Source organism: Convolutriloba macropyga, chromosome 15 (assembly GCF_964194025.1).
Source record: "Convolutriloba macropyga chromosome 15, txConMacr16.3, whole genome shotgun sequence".
Classification (NCBI taxonomy): Eukaryota; Metazoa; Xenacoelomorpha; order Acoela; family Convolutidae; genus Convolutriloba; species Convolutriloba macropyga.
The window spans coordinates 5,377,289-5,394,851 of record NC_134482.1 but is presented as its reverse complement, the minus strand read 5'-3'; the positions used below and the strand labels follow the sequence as shown (position 1 = coordinate 5,394,851).

The following is a 17,563-nucleotide window of genomic DNA, read 5'->3' as shown; positions in this document are numbered from 1 at the left end:
GAATAGTGGTTTGACTGCAGCTGTTTTAGACATTAATCAAAGAATTCTGCAAATATTTGGGTTGACGATATTAGCAAAAAATCTGGCCCATTGAAAAATTTACATATGATAGAAATGTTAAAGAGAAACGTCTCTATATTCGTGCACTTAGAAGTATCAAAGCTGACGAGGAAATTATTTTTTATCTTTAATGGGGGTTACTTTTGACCTAATAGAATTCAACCGGGAGGAAAATCAGAATTTTATGAAGAGGGATTATGTGTTTATTCAATCAGAGCCTGCGGACGTTTCTTTCCGCTGATATCCCCGATGAAAATGTTCCCAGTATCTTTAATCAAACCAACCTGCAAACAGTAAATCCGCATGTTGAGTTAACGGCATTCAGTGGAGATCAAAGAACCTTCCTGAAAAGCATTCTCTATTTTGGTTGAATGAAAAAAAAAACGACGGAACAAAAAGGCTTATGGTTTTTCTGCTAATGGCTTTTCCACAACTGCGCTTCTCAAAAACTAGTCTCTTGTGTTCCAAGCCTGACTTTTCAACGATTAAGTTCCGTAAGTCACTGTTTTCGAATCTTCAGTCTCACATTTTTGGAGCAAATTTTCAATCATTTTAGATCCTTGTCAGCTTATCACACTCTTCTCTAACAGTATCAATTCGTCTGCAATTGGGAACCAAAATTCAGCGTGTTTGTTTTTGTTTTAAGGTTAATTTTTTAAAACTGTTTGGGCTAATTTTGGGATTTCAAAATTGTGTACAATTTTTTTGCGAGTTTGCTGTCATCATTCGTCTTAGATGCGCCCTTCAATCGTCTGTTCTTATTAAGTGTTTTTCAAATAAGTTTTCACTACTGAGCTCGCAGAAAGAGAGCCTGTTGTGTTGTAAAACATGATTTAAAGATTAAGTTCCTTAAGTCATTGTTTTGAAGTTACCAGTTTTGCATTTTTGGAGCAAATTTTCATTCATTTTGTATCCCTATTAACCTATCAGCCTCTTATCTAGACATACGAACTAGGCTGCAATTCGAGGCCAAGTATCGTCGCGTTTATTTCGGTTTCGTGATATATATTTTTTACTGTTTGAGCTAATTTTGCGTTTTTGAGAACTGGACAACATTTTCAAGAGTTTGCTCCTGCCATCCGTTTTAAATGCATTCTTGAACCAAAACTTTCTTGTTAAGTGTCTTTTCCAAAAAAAATTTTCACTACCTCGCCTCCAGAAAAACCTGCCCATTTCTAAAAATTGATTTTTCAAAGATTAAATTCCGGAAGTCATTTTCAAAATTTTTGTTTCTTTCATTCGTTTCGGATCCCTGTAACAAAGTTTCAGCGTATCTTTCGGTCTTGGAGATTAAATTTTCAAATGGTTTTTAAGTTTCGCCTTCAGGCTGCAAAATTGTGTAAAAGTTTTTCACGAGTTTGCTGCCGTCATTCGTTTTAAGTGCTTCACTGAATCATGCTTTTCTGGTTTTCGTTTATATTTTCACTACTGTGAAAAAAGAGCCTGTTGATTAAATTTCTTAACTTTTTGTTTTTGCAATGAGATGCAAGAGAAAAAAATTGCATACATAATTTCCATTTGAAGTTGCTTGCTTCAATGGGTTCTTTTCCAGGACCAACAGCAACGGGTTTCCAGTATAAAAAGATTTTTCATCATTTTTTTTTTGCATTACCAACATAATGCACGATGTATAGAGGTTGTTCCTAATATTTCCGAAGAACCCACAGCATCCGCATCAAGATTTGAAAACTCGACTGCAAGGTTTCCAAGTTTCCGCAAGTTCCACAGGAATCGCGTCAAGTGACTCGTCAAGCCTTGGCGCGGAACTTGTGGAAAACCCGCAAAAACTTAACAAATATCCTGTCAAACTCTTTGACTGTGGATACAAAGATCATATTGATAATGTGACAGGGGTCGTAATGATGCTCAAATACCATTGTTCTTGTCCATACTCACTGCCTTGAAAGTTAATACATAATTTTTATAGAACAGCTGGAAAATTTGCTTTTCGATTGATTGATCGGTTTTTAACGTTTCAGGATCAAGAATATATCTGAGAACAGTGACAGTTCTTAAAACATGCGCTCTGCAATCAAACTCGAAAATTCAAAAACTCAAAGTCGAAGTGGAATGTTGATGGTTTGTACCAAAATATTAACACTACCTCTCGTTTAACTGGGGAATTCAAAGGGTGGGATTTTCATGAACAGAGCTAATGCCATTCGAGTCCACGACAAAAAATGTAGATGAATTTGGGCAAAAAGGTGATGAAATAACATGAAGTCTTCTCAAGGCCAGTTGAGATTGCTTGCCACCAGGAAGGGTGACTGGAATTGACATGGGATCACACTTTGAGACAAGAATTCGAGTTGTCACACAGTGTGACCACGACAGTCCAAGTGCTGGCTTCTTGTCTGTAACATCACAAGAAAACTTTTTCAAACTTGTGCTAAAAGCCCACAGAAAAGAAAGAATTTCGTGTTTAGATAGAAAAAAAGTAATTCTCAAATAATAATCTGAAATAATTTTAGTGAGCGTTGGAAAAACTAGAGAGACAAATAGCATCAGACTGATTAAATGGAGGTGTTATTAAAGGTACATTAATGTAAAAAGGCCGTTCGCAACCATCCCTCCATCTAGCACCACTCGAACTTATTTAGACAAAAAACATTCACGGTATCGCTACTCATTACGTAGTTGCGTACTGAGTGGCGAAATCTCAGCTGTTTCTTCTAAAACGGACAGGTAACATTGGCAGATAGCTAGCAACCGGTATTTTTAACATTACTAAAATAATCCATTCTATCCGTTCTCCCAGGTAGATTTTCCCTCGCATGATTGAAACACATACACGCAGCAGTGCAAAAACATTCGTAGGTTGTTTCACTCTCAGAGATTCTTGAAAGCGGATACGCAACTGCGAACACACACAAATTACTTCCATAGGCTCAAATTTGACTGTTGAGCAAACTCACCAGCTACTAAACGTTGATTGACATGAAACACGTCATTAGGAAAGATATCCGAGACTTGGTTTGTGACAATAACAGACATTCCTTTCTCAACTGATAGTCTTTTGAGAGCAGCCGCCATTTTGAAAAGGATCCGACTCCGTTCATCGTAAGGAATCTCACTCTTTCTCACACATCTGAACACAGCTGCAATTGAGTCCACTATCACACACTTGATGCCATCGCACTCAGATACCAGCTTCGGGATTCTAAACCAAAATCAGAACACATCACTTAACATCACGCAAATAGGTATATTGGTAAGGTCACTCGTTAGCATCAAATCTGTCACATAATGATAAGTGCTAGCAGTTTACAAATACACACCAAAGCTTATACTTCCGATTTTTACATGCTTCAGCGAGGAGTTTTACCAACTTTTTACCAGAATTTCGCAGAAAATAGTACAATAACGCTTTCGCTTTAGCGACAGGCAGATTTAATAACTAAAAAACATAACCGACTAACTTCGGGCGAATGGCGAGCGGTTGGCTTCGTCTGTAGCTAGCAACGGTTTAGTGAGACTTGATTTAGCTTAATTGAAGGGGCGTACGGTGAGCTCGGGGGGGGGGGGTGTGCTGGCTGATGGTGGGGGGCAACAGTGGGGGTGGGGTGGGGGCAGCGGTAAGCGGAAGTTTTTGGCTGCACGGGGCCCTTGCGGCCTTAACAATGTGCAGAAGTGGGGATTGGGGGCTTATGTGGGGGGAGATGGGGTCAACCTTTAAGAACCGCCCTTCACACCATAAGTCTCCAAAAACAGTTTCTGTGAATCGCATACTTGGAGACTAGTGAGCTGATAGGCTCTAAGAGCACTTAACACCCGATGGGCGCTACCTGTTTATCCCGTTATTGAGGACGATAAGTCAAATGGGTCAGACGATAAATCGCATAAAAAGACCGACAGGACAACTATAATTGCTACAACGTTTGAGAGCAATTAATCATCTTTATACACTATATATTGACAAGAAGTCAAAACAATCAATTTCAAGCCTTCGAACAGTAACAACATATTTATTTTTCATGCGATTAAGATAACATTCTTTATTGAAGTGTCAAGTCCTTTGGAACGCTGGCACACGTACATTATATTTATTTTTCATGCGATTAAGATAACAGTTTTTATTGAAGTGTCAAGTCCTTTGGAGCACTGCCATACGTAATTGCTTCAGAGATTTTTAGAAGCTGGTTTGCCTTTTCTGCAGATTTTGTGACTTTTCGCATAGTTTTATTAAATCGAAAATACCAGAAAACTGACTTCTTAAAAAAATCGAAAAGTAAGGACTTCTTTTTTGAATCACAGTTTTCAACATGAAAATCCAAGGAAAGTTATTTTTTGTTAGGAATATTTAAGGCTATCAGATAGACGGTAAATTATAAAAATGAGGACTTTAATTTTCATACTCTGCTCAGCTTAACTAAAACCACACAAAAGAGCAAACTCTTTTGTGACTTCACCAGTGAATTTTTTACGCTTAGTTCTTCATTTTTGAGTGATCTAGGTTGCTCTAGTTGAAATGAAAGTCGTTTATTAAAGCATGGGTGGAAAACAAAAAGCATGCTCTGGAAAACAACGATGCCAAAATTTTGCATAAAATTAAAAGGGACACACCTTTACTATAATTGCTTGAAACTTCGTTCGAGAGCAATTTAAAAAATATTTTCACATTTAGTTTTAGAATTAATTTCATTGCAAACTTTCAAAAAATGTAAAAAAGTTAACAACGTTATGTGGCATTCAACACTATACGCTGATGTAAAGTTTCTCTATGTTATTGTACGCAAAATAAAGATATATTGCAATTTCATACAAAATTTTGCATTTTTCAAAGTGCTAGGTACGGAAGCATTGATCAAAACGCTTGATTTTTCCTTACCTAAATTCTAAGATAATAGAGATATATAGAGCCAACTGAGGGATAGTGCAGCAGTATCTAGAAATGATTTGTATGAGATTTTATTGGGTGCAAATATTTTTCATTTTCTGTATCAGCCAATTGAAAGCCCCAAGCTTTATGTTCAATTGCAATAAACAAGCCCCTAAAAACTTAATAAACCAGTCCCAAAAATTCCTCAATTGAAGTTTGATGTATAAAGAGTAAACGAAGAATAGGAGCGACAATTATTAAACTTTAGGCCAATTAATTAATAGCTTGAAAATTGAACATTACCGACTAACGTCATAGCAATAGCTCTCAAACTGCAGTCGGCTCTCAACTCCATTCCTTTGTAGCATGTGGACCCGACACTGGTCTATCCGTGGTCGTATTCAGTCTTTTTTACCTTGTTTTCATGTTTATTTGTTTCCCATTTTTTTGTTTCAGGTTACATCAAAAACACAACATCACTTCCGTTGTACAAGACTTTACATTCATTTTTGGTTAGCAATCATTAAAACATGGCGCTTTACACAACTCAGTCAAATATGGCGACTAACATTGCTTAAATGAAGAAGTGAATGCTGGGCATTAACATCACGCTTTCACCGCTGGGGTGCAATAACTCCACTAAGGGGATTCGCTCCTTACGTTTGATTTGCACAATACTGTCGTCGACTTACTCCAGCTGCTTAGAATAGAATTGAGAATCAGAGAACTTAGATCACGAAAAAAGCCAGGGGCGGAAAAGTCCAGAGAAAGTTAAATTTATTCAGGGAAATTAATAATTCTATCGCTTGGCTTAATATGACTTACGGTAGACGGCGGCTCTATTTCTAGTACGCTTAGGGTTGGGAGAAAACGAAGCTTTTACGACACAATTAGTAAGATCAACCCGAACACTCACTTAGCGTTTTGTTACATTTCAAGTACAAACTGAAATCTGACTTTTGTTAAATTAATAAGTCCAAACTGAAATCTGTCATAGCATTTTGAGATTTAAAAATGTATTCTGATCAAACAGTTTTATGGGCACAAGCTTGGGCCTGAAAGAGAATTGATCTAAATTGGTTTGTACAAACGGTCAACCTAAGTTCAGCAAGATTCCGATTTCAAAAAACCTAAATAACAACTTTGCGGAGTTGAGCACTTAAACACCCAACCTGCAAACTGCTTACCCCAACACTTACAACAGACGACTAACCTGACAGTAAGACAATTCATGAGACTTTCAACGGACGGCTCGTGTGTCAACAATAGCCGATTCCCATATTCTTCCACTGTCTTGCTTTTGTCAGCGCTTTTTTCAGATCCATTCTCATAATCTCTCGTCAGCTTTTGCTGCAGAAGCTCTCGGAAGCGTTTAATGGGGAAAAAGCTCTCAGTGGATACATACACAACTCTGGGGTTATTACTGTGGGTTAAGAAAAATAAGGCAAGATGAAGGACAATTTGAGTTTTGCCAGATCCACTGGCTCCATAGAATTCCGTTATTCCTTGAGCCGGCATTGTTCGGTTTGACCCGAATAAGCCATCAAGTGTTTCATCTCCAATATTTGAGAACTCAGCGTTGTCTGAGGCAGTTAGCTCTATCTTTGCAAAAGTCATGCAACCCTTCAAAAGCCAATGCCATCCAACTTTTTGAAAGTAAACTCGAAGATCTTTTCTGTTACTGCTGCCCACAGAATTTTTAGCCATCTGGTCTTGTAAATTGAGAACAATTCCCTATTTACTTACTAGTTAGTATTTTGAAATCACATCAAAGCCAGATAGCAATTGCATTTGCGTTAGTATTCTAGCTCGTAGTGATCTTCACTTTAAGATATAAAATTACAGAAAACTAGACAAAAGTAGCGAGCATAGCTGGATCTATCCAGAACAAGACGCTGATGACGGAAATTTTTTACTGAATCTGAACGACAGTTGGCAATAAAAGATGTCGGAAGTTTTAATTTTAGAAACAAAGTATTTTAAGTCTTTCCTCGATAATGATGAATCAGAAACTGAACATTTTGATAATCGCCAAGCTGTAACCATTTCTGCAACTCACTAGAGAAAAAGGAAACCAAATGTTTGCAAACTCAAACAAGTTTCAAAAAGGGCAATTTCTATTTCGTAAACGTTGATCATTTTTTAATAATAAATTGAATGGTTGAAGAAATTGATTTAAGAAAATTGAAGTAATTAGGTCGCCAATATAATCCCACGAGCTTCTTCTGCAATCAGCGGCCCCCTTTCAAAATATATTCGAACTAATCTTTCCAGGTAAAACTTGCATAAATAACCAGTTTTCTGCGTTTTCTCTTGGTTGGAGTATGGTAATACCCCAAACTTTTGTTCCAACAATATTGATGTTTTAAAAATATCTTCTCTATCGGAAGAAAAATTTTGTACCCCGACGGTTGCTTTTTGAGTTTTCTGTTAAAAAACGTCAGGTATTACATTTTGAGTGCTTTCAAAATAAAAAATAAAACATAACCGATAACGTCGGGCGAATTGCTTTCAAACGACCGGCGAATCGAATGGTTGGCTTTGTCAGTAGCTAACCACAGTTTAGCGAGGCTAGCTTTAACTGGAAGGGGCGTGATCTGACCGCAGCGGGGGTGCACCACAGCGGGCGTGCAAAAGTGGATTGGGGGGACTGATGTGGGGGCGGTGGTATGTACACACCATAAGCGTAAGTCTCCAAAACAGTTCCTCTGAATCTTATACTAGAGACTAGTCAACTGAAAGGCTCTAAAAGAACTTAATACCCACTGTGCACGTCCTCTTTATTCCGTTACTGAGGACGAAAAGTCAAATGGGTCAGACGAAAAATTGGTCGAGCGAAAAATTGAGTAAAAAAGACAAACAGGATTAATAGATTTGCTAGAAACTGCGTTTGAGAGCTATTAACAATGACTTCCTAAAAAGTACTGGTTAGGTCATTAATGATAAATCATTTCTACTATAACTCAGCGTTAATGAGGATAACTGCTGAAATTACGCCACATAACAGCAGCTGAAGTGCTGCATCACCAAAGAGATAGTGTGAGAGAGATAAAATACGAACGATAAAGAGAAAGAAACTCCAACCGACAGAGAGAGAGAAAGCGCCAGTAATATTTTCAATGATGGTATTTGACTCCGCAACTTTTAGTTCTCTAGCGTTGTTAGTAAATAGATCAAAAAACTGATACATGCAAAGTTTAAAAAGTTTGCAGATTTCGCAGTGAAAAAAATGCGGAAAACCATTTTTTGTCTCTGAACTTCTGTTAAGTAACAAAATCTGCAAGACTTAAAAAGTTTCCTTTGCCAGTAATGATCGTTAAACTAAAAGACAACAATATTCACAAATTTTAAAAACAAGTGCAAATTTTATCAAAATCTTGCTAAAATTCAGAAAAATAATATCTACAAAACCGATTCATTGTCTCAAGAGTCTATCAGGTACCCCTGAGTCAAGGCTGAAAATTTGCACTGGCTCATAAAGATCCATAAACTTGAACATGACAAAAATTTTCCAAAAACTTGAAAAAAATTGGAAATTTACGAAAGAAAAATTGCAAAAAGTGGAGTCATTAAAATTTGATAACCATTCCATTAACTCTAAAAACTATGCAACAGCTTAATATCAAACCTTGGAGGAGGTCCCAGCGCTCTTGGTGCCGGAAAAAAATCAAAAACTCGAAAAACTTGAAAAAACTACAATTATTTTATTTAAAAAATGAGTTCGTTATATTAAAACCTTGAAAAACATTCTACTACCTCAAGAAACTATACAGTAGTTTTTTGCAGAAAAAATTTCAAAAACCGTGAAAAAAATGCAAGTATTATCAAAAAACTTAAATTTGTGATATTAAGTTGAAAACTATTCCATGGCCAAAACAATTCTTCAGTAACTTATTATCAAACCTTAAGGTTTTTTGCTCCTGGGAAAGCCTTGAATATTGAAATAAAAAAAAGATTTTGCCTTTGTGATGCAAAAAAGTTGAAACCATTCCATTACCACTAAAAACTATGCAGTAACCTATTATCAAATCCTAGAGGAGCTGCCTTGACACCTAAGGATGAAAAATCAGAAAAGGATTGCCGGAAAATAGCCGCGATAGACGCTTGTGGTCTTCCATGAAATAAGACAACTACAGAAATAAGATAGAAAGATCAACCACAAGTCCTTTAATAGACCACTAGACTTTTCGGGTTAGATCGGACAGCCAATTTTATGATACATACGGTCTATAAGGAAAAAGCCCTAAAAGAGCCTTTTCAAAATTGATATTCGAAATCAAAAACTAATACTAAAACTAATCAAAGACTAATTCTCAAGAATTAGGGCATATAAGTTTGGCAATACTTAGATGCACACTACTGATCTTCAACTAGTAAATGTCCATAAAATTGAAAGTTCCTTTAGTGAGTTCAGAAATGACGTCACGCACACAAATTGTACCTAAAAAGCAGTAGAAGTCACTGAACTCAATGAAAAAGTCAATTCAAAAAGTCAGGTCGCAAGAATCATCGATGGAGACAACCAATTAAAAAAACAACAATGTCCGAAAACATAGCTGGCAGATTGCCAGAAAATAGCCGCAATAGATTCGTAGACCGGCAGTCTAAAAAAACAGTAAAAAAGACAGACCAAAAAAATTCGTCTTTTCATTGAAGGCTGATCTGTTATATTTTGATTGAAAACCTGTATAAGTTATTGCTGCCTCTATTAGCTGATCTCAAATAACCTTCATTTAGAGTGACACATACCCATTTGACCTTATCTCTTTGAATTAAAGTAAATAAAAGTCAATTTCAAAGTGAGGAAGTCATTTTTGAGAGTGAGGTAAGTCAAGTGTGACCAAAAATTTAATCACGCAGATGAACAAAAAAACTCGCTCCACTAAGAGCGAAAAATGACGTCACACATGCAATTCAGTTGAAATTGCATGAACGAATGAACAAAAAGTGGCTGTGACGTCATATGGTCGTAACAAAAATTATGAGGACGAAATAAAAAAAACCAAGAGAAGGCCAATAATAGCCCCAGCTATCGCTGTGCGGCTATTAATAATGGCCGCTATCGCTTCGCGGCTATTAAAAATGATAAAAATTTTCATAAAGCTTAAAAACTGAAAATTTAAAAATTTGGGAGTTTTTACCGAGCAGTAGTTTGTCAGTAGCTAGACACGGGGGGTGCACCAGGGGGTTGTGGGGGCAACAGTGGGGTGCGGGCAACAGTGCGCGGGGGTGGGGAGACAATGATTCGGATTATTTTAATCAGATTGAGTTAATCTTATCGGGTTTTTCAATGTTAGATTGCTAAATGAATAGGAACAGCCATTACTGTAATATCGTGTCTCCATTTCAAAAACCTTAAGTGTAAATATTTATGTGGTATCAAAACCAGAAAAAAAATTCAAATTATTTTCCCATTGGAACAAAATTAAGATTAGAAAACTGACTGGAGATAATTTAATGACTCGAGCAAATTTGGTTTATAGGAGTTTCAAAGCGTTCAATTTCATTCTTTTCCACTACCAAATATCATGGCCTTAAATTTTTTCATGCACGTTTCTGAAAAGCGTATAATCAGAAAGATTCCCGATGACGAAAAAGCCATCATCATGCGATCAAATTCGTTTTGCGCTCCCTAAAGTCGAATAACTTAAGCTAAATTAAAAACATAGCCCGCAGATTGCCGGAATAGCTGCGATAGAATAGATCTGCGTGCCATATAATAGAGATGGAAACAGATACAGATCTAAATTGAAAAAAAATTGACGCCGCTCAAAAAACTAGGTAAAAAATATTCAGCGATAAATAAATAAAATTTGTTAAAATTCATTCCGCAGAAGCCTCTTATTAGGGACGTTTACTGCACATATGAGTTCCTTTGACCTTAAACAAATTCAAATTAAACTTAGGTTTTAAAGTGCAAAAGTCATTTAATCGAGTGAGGTAAGTCACGTATGATCAAAATCTAATCACGCAAATAACCCAAAAACTTTTGATATAAGCGAGTGAGAAATGATCTCACGTGCACAAATGCCGTTAGTGAGAGGAAGAAATCAGGAGGAGAGGAGTTCGTTATATTAAAACCTTGAAAAACATTCTACTACCTCAAGAAACTATACAGTAGTTTTTTGCAGAAAAAATTTCAAAAACCGTGAAAAAAATGCAAGTATTATCAAAAAACTTAAATTTGTGATATTAAGTTGAAAACTATTCCATGGCCAAAACAATTCTTCAGTAACTTATTATCAAACCTTAAGGTTTTTTTGCTCCTGGGAAAGCCTTGAATATTGAAATAAAAAAAAGATTTTGCCTTTGTGATGCAAAAAAGTTGAAACCATTCCATTACCACTAAAAACTATGCAGTAACCTATTATCAAATCCTAGAGGAGCTGCCTTGACACCTAAGGATGAAAAATCAGAAAAGGATTGCCGGAAAATAGCCGCGATAGACGCTTGTGGTCTTCCATGAAATAAGACAACTACAGAAATAAGATAGAAAGATCAACCACAAGTCCTTTAATAGACCACTAGACTTTTCGGGTTAGATCGGACAGCCAATTTTATGATACATACGGTCTATAAGGAAAAAGCCCTAAAAGAGCCTTTTCAAAATTGATATTCGAAATCAAAAACTAATACTAAAACTAATCAAAGACTAATTCTCAAGAATTAGGGCATATAAGTTTGGCAATACTTAGATGCACACTACTGATCTTCAACTAGTAAATGTCCATAAAATTGAAAGTTCCTTTAGTGAGTTCAGAAATGACGTCACGCACACAAATTGTACCTAAAAAGCAGTAGAAGTCACTGAACTCAATGAAAAAGTCAATTCAAAAAGTCAGGTCGCAAGAATCATCGATGGAGACAACCAATTAAAAAAACAACAATGTCCGAAAACATAGCTGGCAGATTGCCAGAAAATAGCCGCAATAGATTCGTAGACCGGCAGTCTAAAAAAACAGTAAAAAAGACAGACCAAAAAAATTCGTCTTTTCATTGAAGGCTGATCTGTTATATTTTGATTAAAAACCTGTATAAGTTATTGCTGCCTCTATTAGCTGATCTCAAATAACCTTCATTTAGAGTGACACATACCCATTTGACCTTATCTCTTTGAATTAAAGTAAATAAAAGTCAATTTCAAAGTGAGGAAGTCATTTTTGAGAGTGAGGTAAGTCAAGTGTGACCAAAAATTTAATCACGCAGATGAACAAAAAAACTCGCTCCACTAAGAGCGAAAAATGACGTCACACATGCAATTCAGTTGAAATTGCATGAACGAATGAACAAAAAGTGGCTGTGACGTCATATGGCCGTAACAAAAATTATGACGACGAAATAAAAAAAAACCAAGAGAAGGCCAATAATAGCCCCAGCTATCGCTGTGCGGCTATTAATAATGGCCGCTATCGCTTCGCGGCTATTAAAAATGATAAAAATTTTCATAAAGCTTAAAAACTGAAAATTTAAAAATTTGGGAGTTTTTACCGAGCAGTAGTTTGTCAGTAGCTAGACACGGGGGGTGCACCAGGGGGTTGTGGGGGCAACAGTGGGGTGCGGGCAACAGTGCGCGGGGGTGGGGAGACAATAGTTCGGATTATTTTAATCAGATTGAGTTAATCTTATCGGGTTTTTCAATGTTAGATTGCTAAATGAATAGGAACAGCCATTACTGTAATATCGTGTCTCCATTTCAAAAACCTTAGGTGTAAATATTTATGTGGTATCAAAACCAGAAAAAAAATTCAAATTATTTTCCCATTGGAACAAAATTAAGATTAGAAAACTGACTGGAGATAATTTAATGACTCGAGCAAATTTGGTTTATAGGAGTTTCAAAGCGTTCAATTTCATTCTTTTCCACTACCAAATATCATGGCCTTAAATTTTTTCATGCACGTTTCTGAAAAGCGTATAATCAGAAAGATTCCCGATGACGAAAAAGCCATCATCATGCGATCAAATTCGTTTTGCGCTCCCTAAAGTCGAATAACTTAAGCTAAATTAAAAACATAGCCCGCAGATTGCCGGAATAGCTGCGATAGAATAGATCTGCGTGCCATATAATAGAGATGGAAACAGATACAGATCTAAATTGAAAAAAAATTGACGCCGCTCAAAAAACTAGGTAAAAAATATTCAGCGATAAATAAATAAAATTTGTTAAAATTCATTCCGCAGAAGCCTCTTATTAGGGACGTTTACTGCACATATGAGTTCCTTTGACCTTAAACAAATTCAAATTAAACTTAGGTTTTAAAGTGCAAAAGTCATTTAATCGAGTGAGGTAAGTCACGTATGATCAAAATCTAATCACGCAAATAACCTAAAAACTTTTGATATAAGCGAGTGAGAAATGATCTCACGTGCACAAATGCCGTTAGTGAGAGGAAGAAATCATTCAGAAAATTTGACTTTTTTAGCTTTGCTGTGTGAACAAATGTAAAGCGAAAAAAGAGCGTCAGACGACGAAACAAAAAAACATAGGACAAGTCCTGACGTACAATTCAAAGAATTTTCATTGACTGAACAGAAAAACTACAGCTAGAATGGACTATGAATGAATTGAGAAAACAATTTAAAAAAATCAGATAAAAAAATAAGCAAAAAAAAAAACAGAAAATCAATGTCAAAATTCCGCATGTGAACAAAAGAACCACTAGCGAGAAATAAACATTTAATTCAAACAAAAAACTAGGCCTAGAATGAGTTGTGAATGGATTGGGAAAACCATTTAGAAAAAAATTCGATCCAAAAAATCGAAAAAACAGTAAAAATCAGAGTGAAGTTGCCGCATGTGAACAAAAAACCACTACCGAGAAACCGAATTTTTGTTCAAACACCGTTTTCTCACTCTACTTTAAAAATTAGAGCGAAAAAAATTCACGCCGCAAAACCACTCGCTTTTTCGCTCCATTTCCTGTTTCGGAATGACCAAAATCACTTCCAATTTGACTTCAAAAATCATGAAAATGTGTGAACAGATCTTAAAAAAAACATAGCCGGAAGAATTCCGGAAGCGACTCGAAGCGTCAAAACTTCGTAAACAAAACCGTAATTGCAGCGGAAGCCACTACCTTTTGTATTAAACCATTAACTCACTACCTCCCCAGGTATGCTCTAAAAATTGGTGAAACTTAAACAACCGTCAACAAGAAACAAAATGCATCAAAATTTTATATTACTGAAAACGTTTGGTAACGTTAAAAAATCCAAAACAATTAAGGTGGTCAAAAACCGGATGGTCTGAAAAAGCTGACAAGGTTATCAATAGCCACCAAATAATTCATGATTCTAATCTGGAAAAGATCGCGAAAGCAAACGGCAGATAATAATCTTAGTAACTAAGTTAAATCTTTTCAAAAAAGAAAGCTCAAATTTAAGAATCAAAAAACACCTATAATTATATTTCTAATCAATGCCATTAAGAGTAAAAACAACACACATCTGTTCCCTCTTGTACATAAGCTAGACAACATGATTTCATACTAAATCAAAAATAAAATTGATCATAGAAAAGACATAAGCAGCAGAAGAATATTCAAAGGCAAAAAACCGTTTAAATTATTACCAAGGTCGGAAGAAAGCTGTTAAAATTAGTCATAAGTAGAAATTTTGGAAGAAGCTAGGAATCAAACTCTCAGTACAGACTTATGTTGAATGAAATCAATGGAAATCAAAAAACATGACAAAAACCTAAGAAAAAGCTGATATCAATCATTTTTTACAACTGAAAAAATCAATATACCAAAAATAAATGTAGATGCCAGGACCTAACTAGAATGATACTAACTAGAATGTAAATATGGGCACAATATAAGGAACACCGTAACAAAAAGACAATCTTGATTTTTGAAAGTTAAAAATCAGTTTAAAAAATTCAAGAAAACCGATTACATTTCATTGTTCAGCATTCAAGACATAGAAAAGATAACTAGTCATCCGATACAAAGATCTATCTTCCTGAGGAGAACAAAAAAAGGAAAAAAGCAGAATTCATAAAAACGAAACATTGAAACATTTCGCAAAAAAAATGGTCAAAGAACTTTTAAGACTGCATTTATGAAAAATATTAAACTGTTTTTTTCAAAACTTAACGCCAAAAAATGATTGAATTTTTATTGAAACGAAATTAAAGTCCCTCACGTTGCACAAAAAACTATTTCAAGCAATTACAACCAAAATACAAACGAAAAACTGACGAAAATCGGAAAAAAACTACCAAAATCGGATTAGCATATATACAATTTTATGAAACAAAATTACATCGAGGTAGAAAGAGGCGCTGAGTATAAGAATTATCAAAGAGAAGTTGCCATATTAACTAATTTTTGACAAAAAGACGGTTAAAAGTTCCAAAAATGAAGAAATTAATATTAAAAAAGCCAAAAATTAACTAAATAATCAAGAATTATGTGCCAATTTTCAACTTGAAACGCATTTTCAGGCTCTGCAAAACACTGTGGCATCAATTTCCGAGGTTGACATTTGAATATAGTATCCAATAAACTTTATTTCTACAAGGAACAAAATTAAAAGCAAAAAAATTGGGCCATTTAGACGAAAAAACGGCTAAAAACGGTCATCTATATGTGCAATTCACTCAAAAACTACTTTTCAAAGTCAAAAAGTCATTCACTAAACGCAGCGCATGATCAAAAAACTTCTCTCGCGAAGCGAAAATCTGTTCACCAAGACAGCTTTTCTCACTTTTGCTTTGAAGTCAAAATGCCGCGTGAACAAATCTACTTCCTGTAAAAAAAAACATAGCCGGAAGAATTCCAGAAGCGACTCGAAGCATCAAAACTTCACTAACAAAACCGTAATGGCAGCAGAAGCCCCTACTTTTTGTATTAAACCATTAACTCACTACCTCTCCAGGTCTGCTCTAAAAATTGGTGAAATTAAACCACTGTCACCAAGAGCAAAATGCAGCAAAATTTTATATCATTGAAAACGTTCGGTAACGTTAAAAAACCGAAATAATTAAAGTGGTCAAACAAGTGATAGATTGAAAAAGCCGACAAGGTTATCAATTGCCCTCAAATAATTCATGATTTTAATCTGAAAAAGATCGCGAAAGCAAACGGCAGATAAAAATCTTAGTAATTTAAATCTTTTCAAAACAGAAAGCTCAAATTTAAGAATAAGAAAAAACCTATAATTAAACTTCTAATCACTGCAATTAAGATAAAAAAACAACACACACTTGTTCCTTGTTGTACATATGCTAGACAACATGATTTCATACTAATTCAAAAATTTAATTGATCATAGAAAAGACATAAGCAGCAGAATATTCAAAGGCAAAAAATCTTTTAATTTAAAACAAAGGCCAGAAGAAAGTTGCAGTAAATTGTCTTCAGTGGAAATTGCGGAAAAGCCTTGCAATCAAATTCTCAGTACTGCCTTATGTGGAATGAAATCAAATGCAAACCAAAATGACGAAAATCTAAGAAAAAGCTGAAATCATTAGTTTTATTAACTGAAAAAATCAATATACCGAAAATAAATGTAGGCTCGAGGACAAAGAAATATACTAACTAGAATAAGAAGAATACGGGCACAATGTAAGGAACACCGTAAGAAAAACACATACTTGATTTTTGAAAGTTAAAAATCAATAAAAAAAATCAAGAAAAACGAATACATTTCATTGTTCAGCTTTCAAGACATAAAAGATAACCAACCATCCGATACAAAGATCTATTCTCATGAAGAGAACAAAAAATAGGAAAAAGCAGAATTCATAAATACGAAAAATTGAAACACTTTGCAAAACAATGGTCAAAAAACATTTAAGACAGCATTTATGAAAAAGTTTTAATTAACTGTTTTTCAAAAACTTAAAGCCAAAAAATGATTGAATTTTTATTGAAACGAAACTAAAGCCCCTCATGTTGCACAAAAAGACTATTTCTACCAATTACAACGAAAATACAAACAAAAAAACTGACGAAAATCGGAAAAAATCTACCAAAATCGGATTAGCATATGTAAATTGTATAAAACAAAATTAGATCGAGGTAGAAAGAGGCGTTGAGTTTATGAATTATCAAAGATAAGTTGCCATATTAACTGATTTTTGACAAAAAGACGGTTAAAAGATCGAAAAATGAACAAATTAATAGAAAAAAGCCAAGAAATAACTAAAAAATCAAGAAATATGTACAATTTTCAAATTGAAACGCATTTTCAGGCTCTGCAAAACACTGTGGAATCAATTTCCGAGGCTGACATTTCAAACTAGTATCGAATAAACTTTACTTCTATAAGAAATCAAATTAAAAGCAAAAAAATTGGGCCACTTAGTCCAAAAAACAGCTAAAAACGGTTATCTATATGTGCCATTTAGTCAAAAACTACTTTTCAAAGTCAAAAAGTCATTCACTAAACGAAGCACATGATAAAAAAACTTCTCTCGCTAAGCGAAAATTTGTTCACCGAGACAGCTTTTCTCACTTTCGTTTTTAGGTCAAAATGCCGCGTGAACAAATCTACTTCCTGTAAAAAAAAGACCGAGAGAAAACCAATACTCCTCTTCGAGTCGTAAAAAAAACCGAGAGAAAACCAATACTCCTCTTCGAGTCGTAAAAAAAAGATAGCGCCCTAATACAATTCAAACTCTTTGAATTGTAAAAAAAACCAAGAGCAGCGCAATATAGCTACGCTCAGCTTACAGCT

General features: G+C 35.1%; 1 protein-coding gene across 1 annotated transcript; it reads right to left on the bottom strand.

Moving 5' to 3' along the window:
• Window positions 1-2,088: 2,088 nt before the first annotated feature.
• LOC142354316 (DNA repair protein XRCC3-like) lies at window positions 2,089-6,506 on the bottom strand. The gene is made up of 3 exons (XM_075406584.1): window positions 6,093-6,506; window positions 2,976-3,220; window positions 2,089-2,414 (listed from the first exon to the last, which is right to left on the bottom strand). Exons 1-3 carry the CDS (start codon window positions 6,494-6,496, stop codon window positions 2,185-2,187), a joined length of 879 nt encoding a protein of 292 aa, XP_075262699.1. The 5' UTR covers window positions 6,497-6,506; the 3' UTR covers window positions 2,089-2,184.
• Window positions 6,507-17,563: the final 11,057 nt, after the last annotated feature.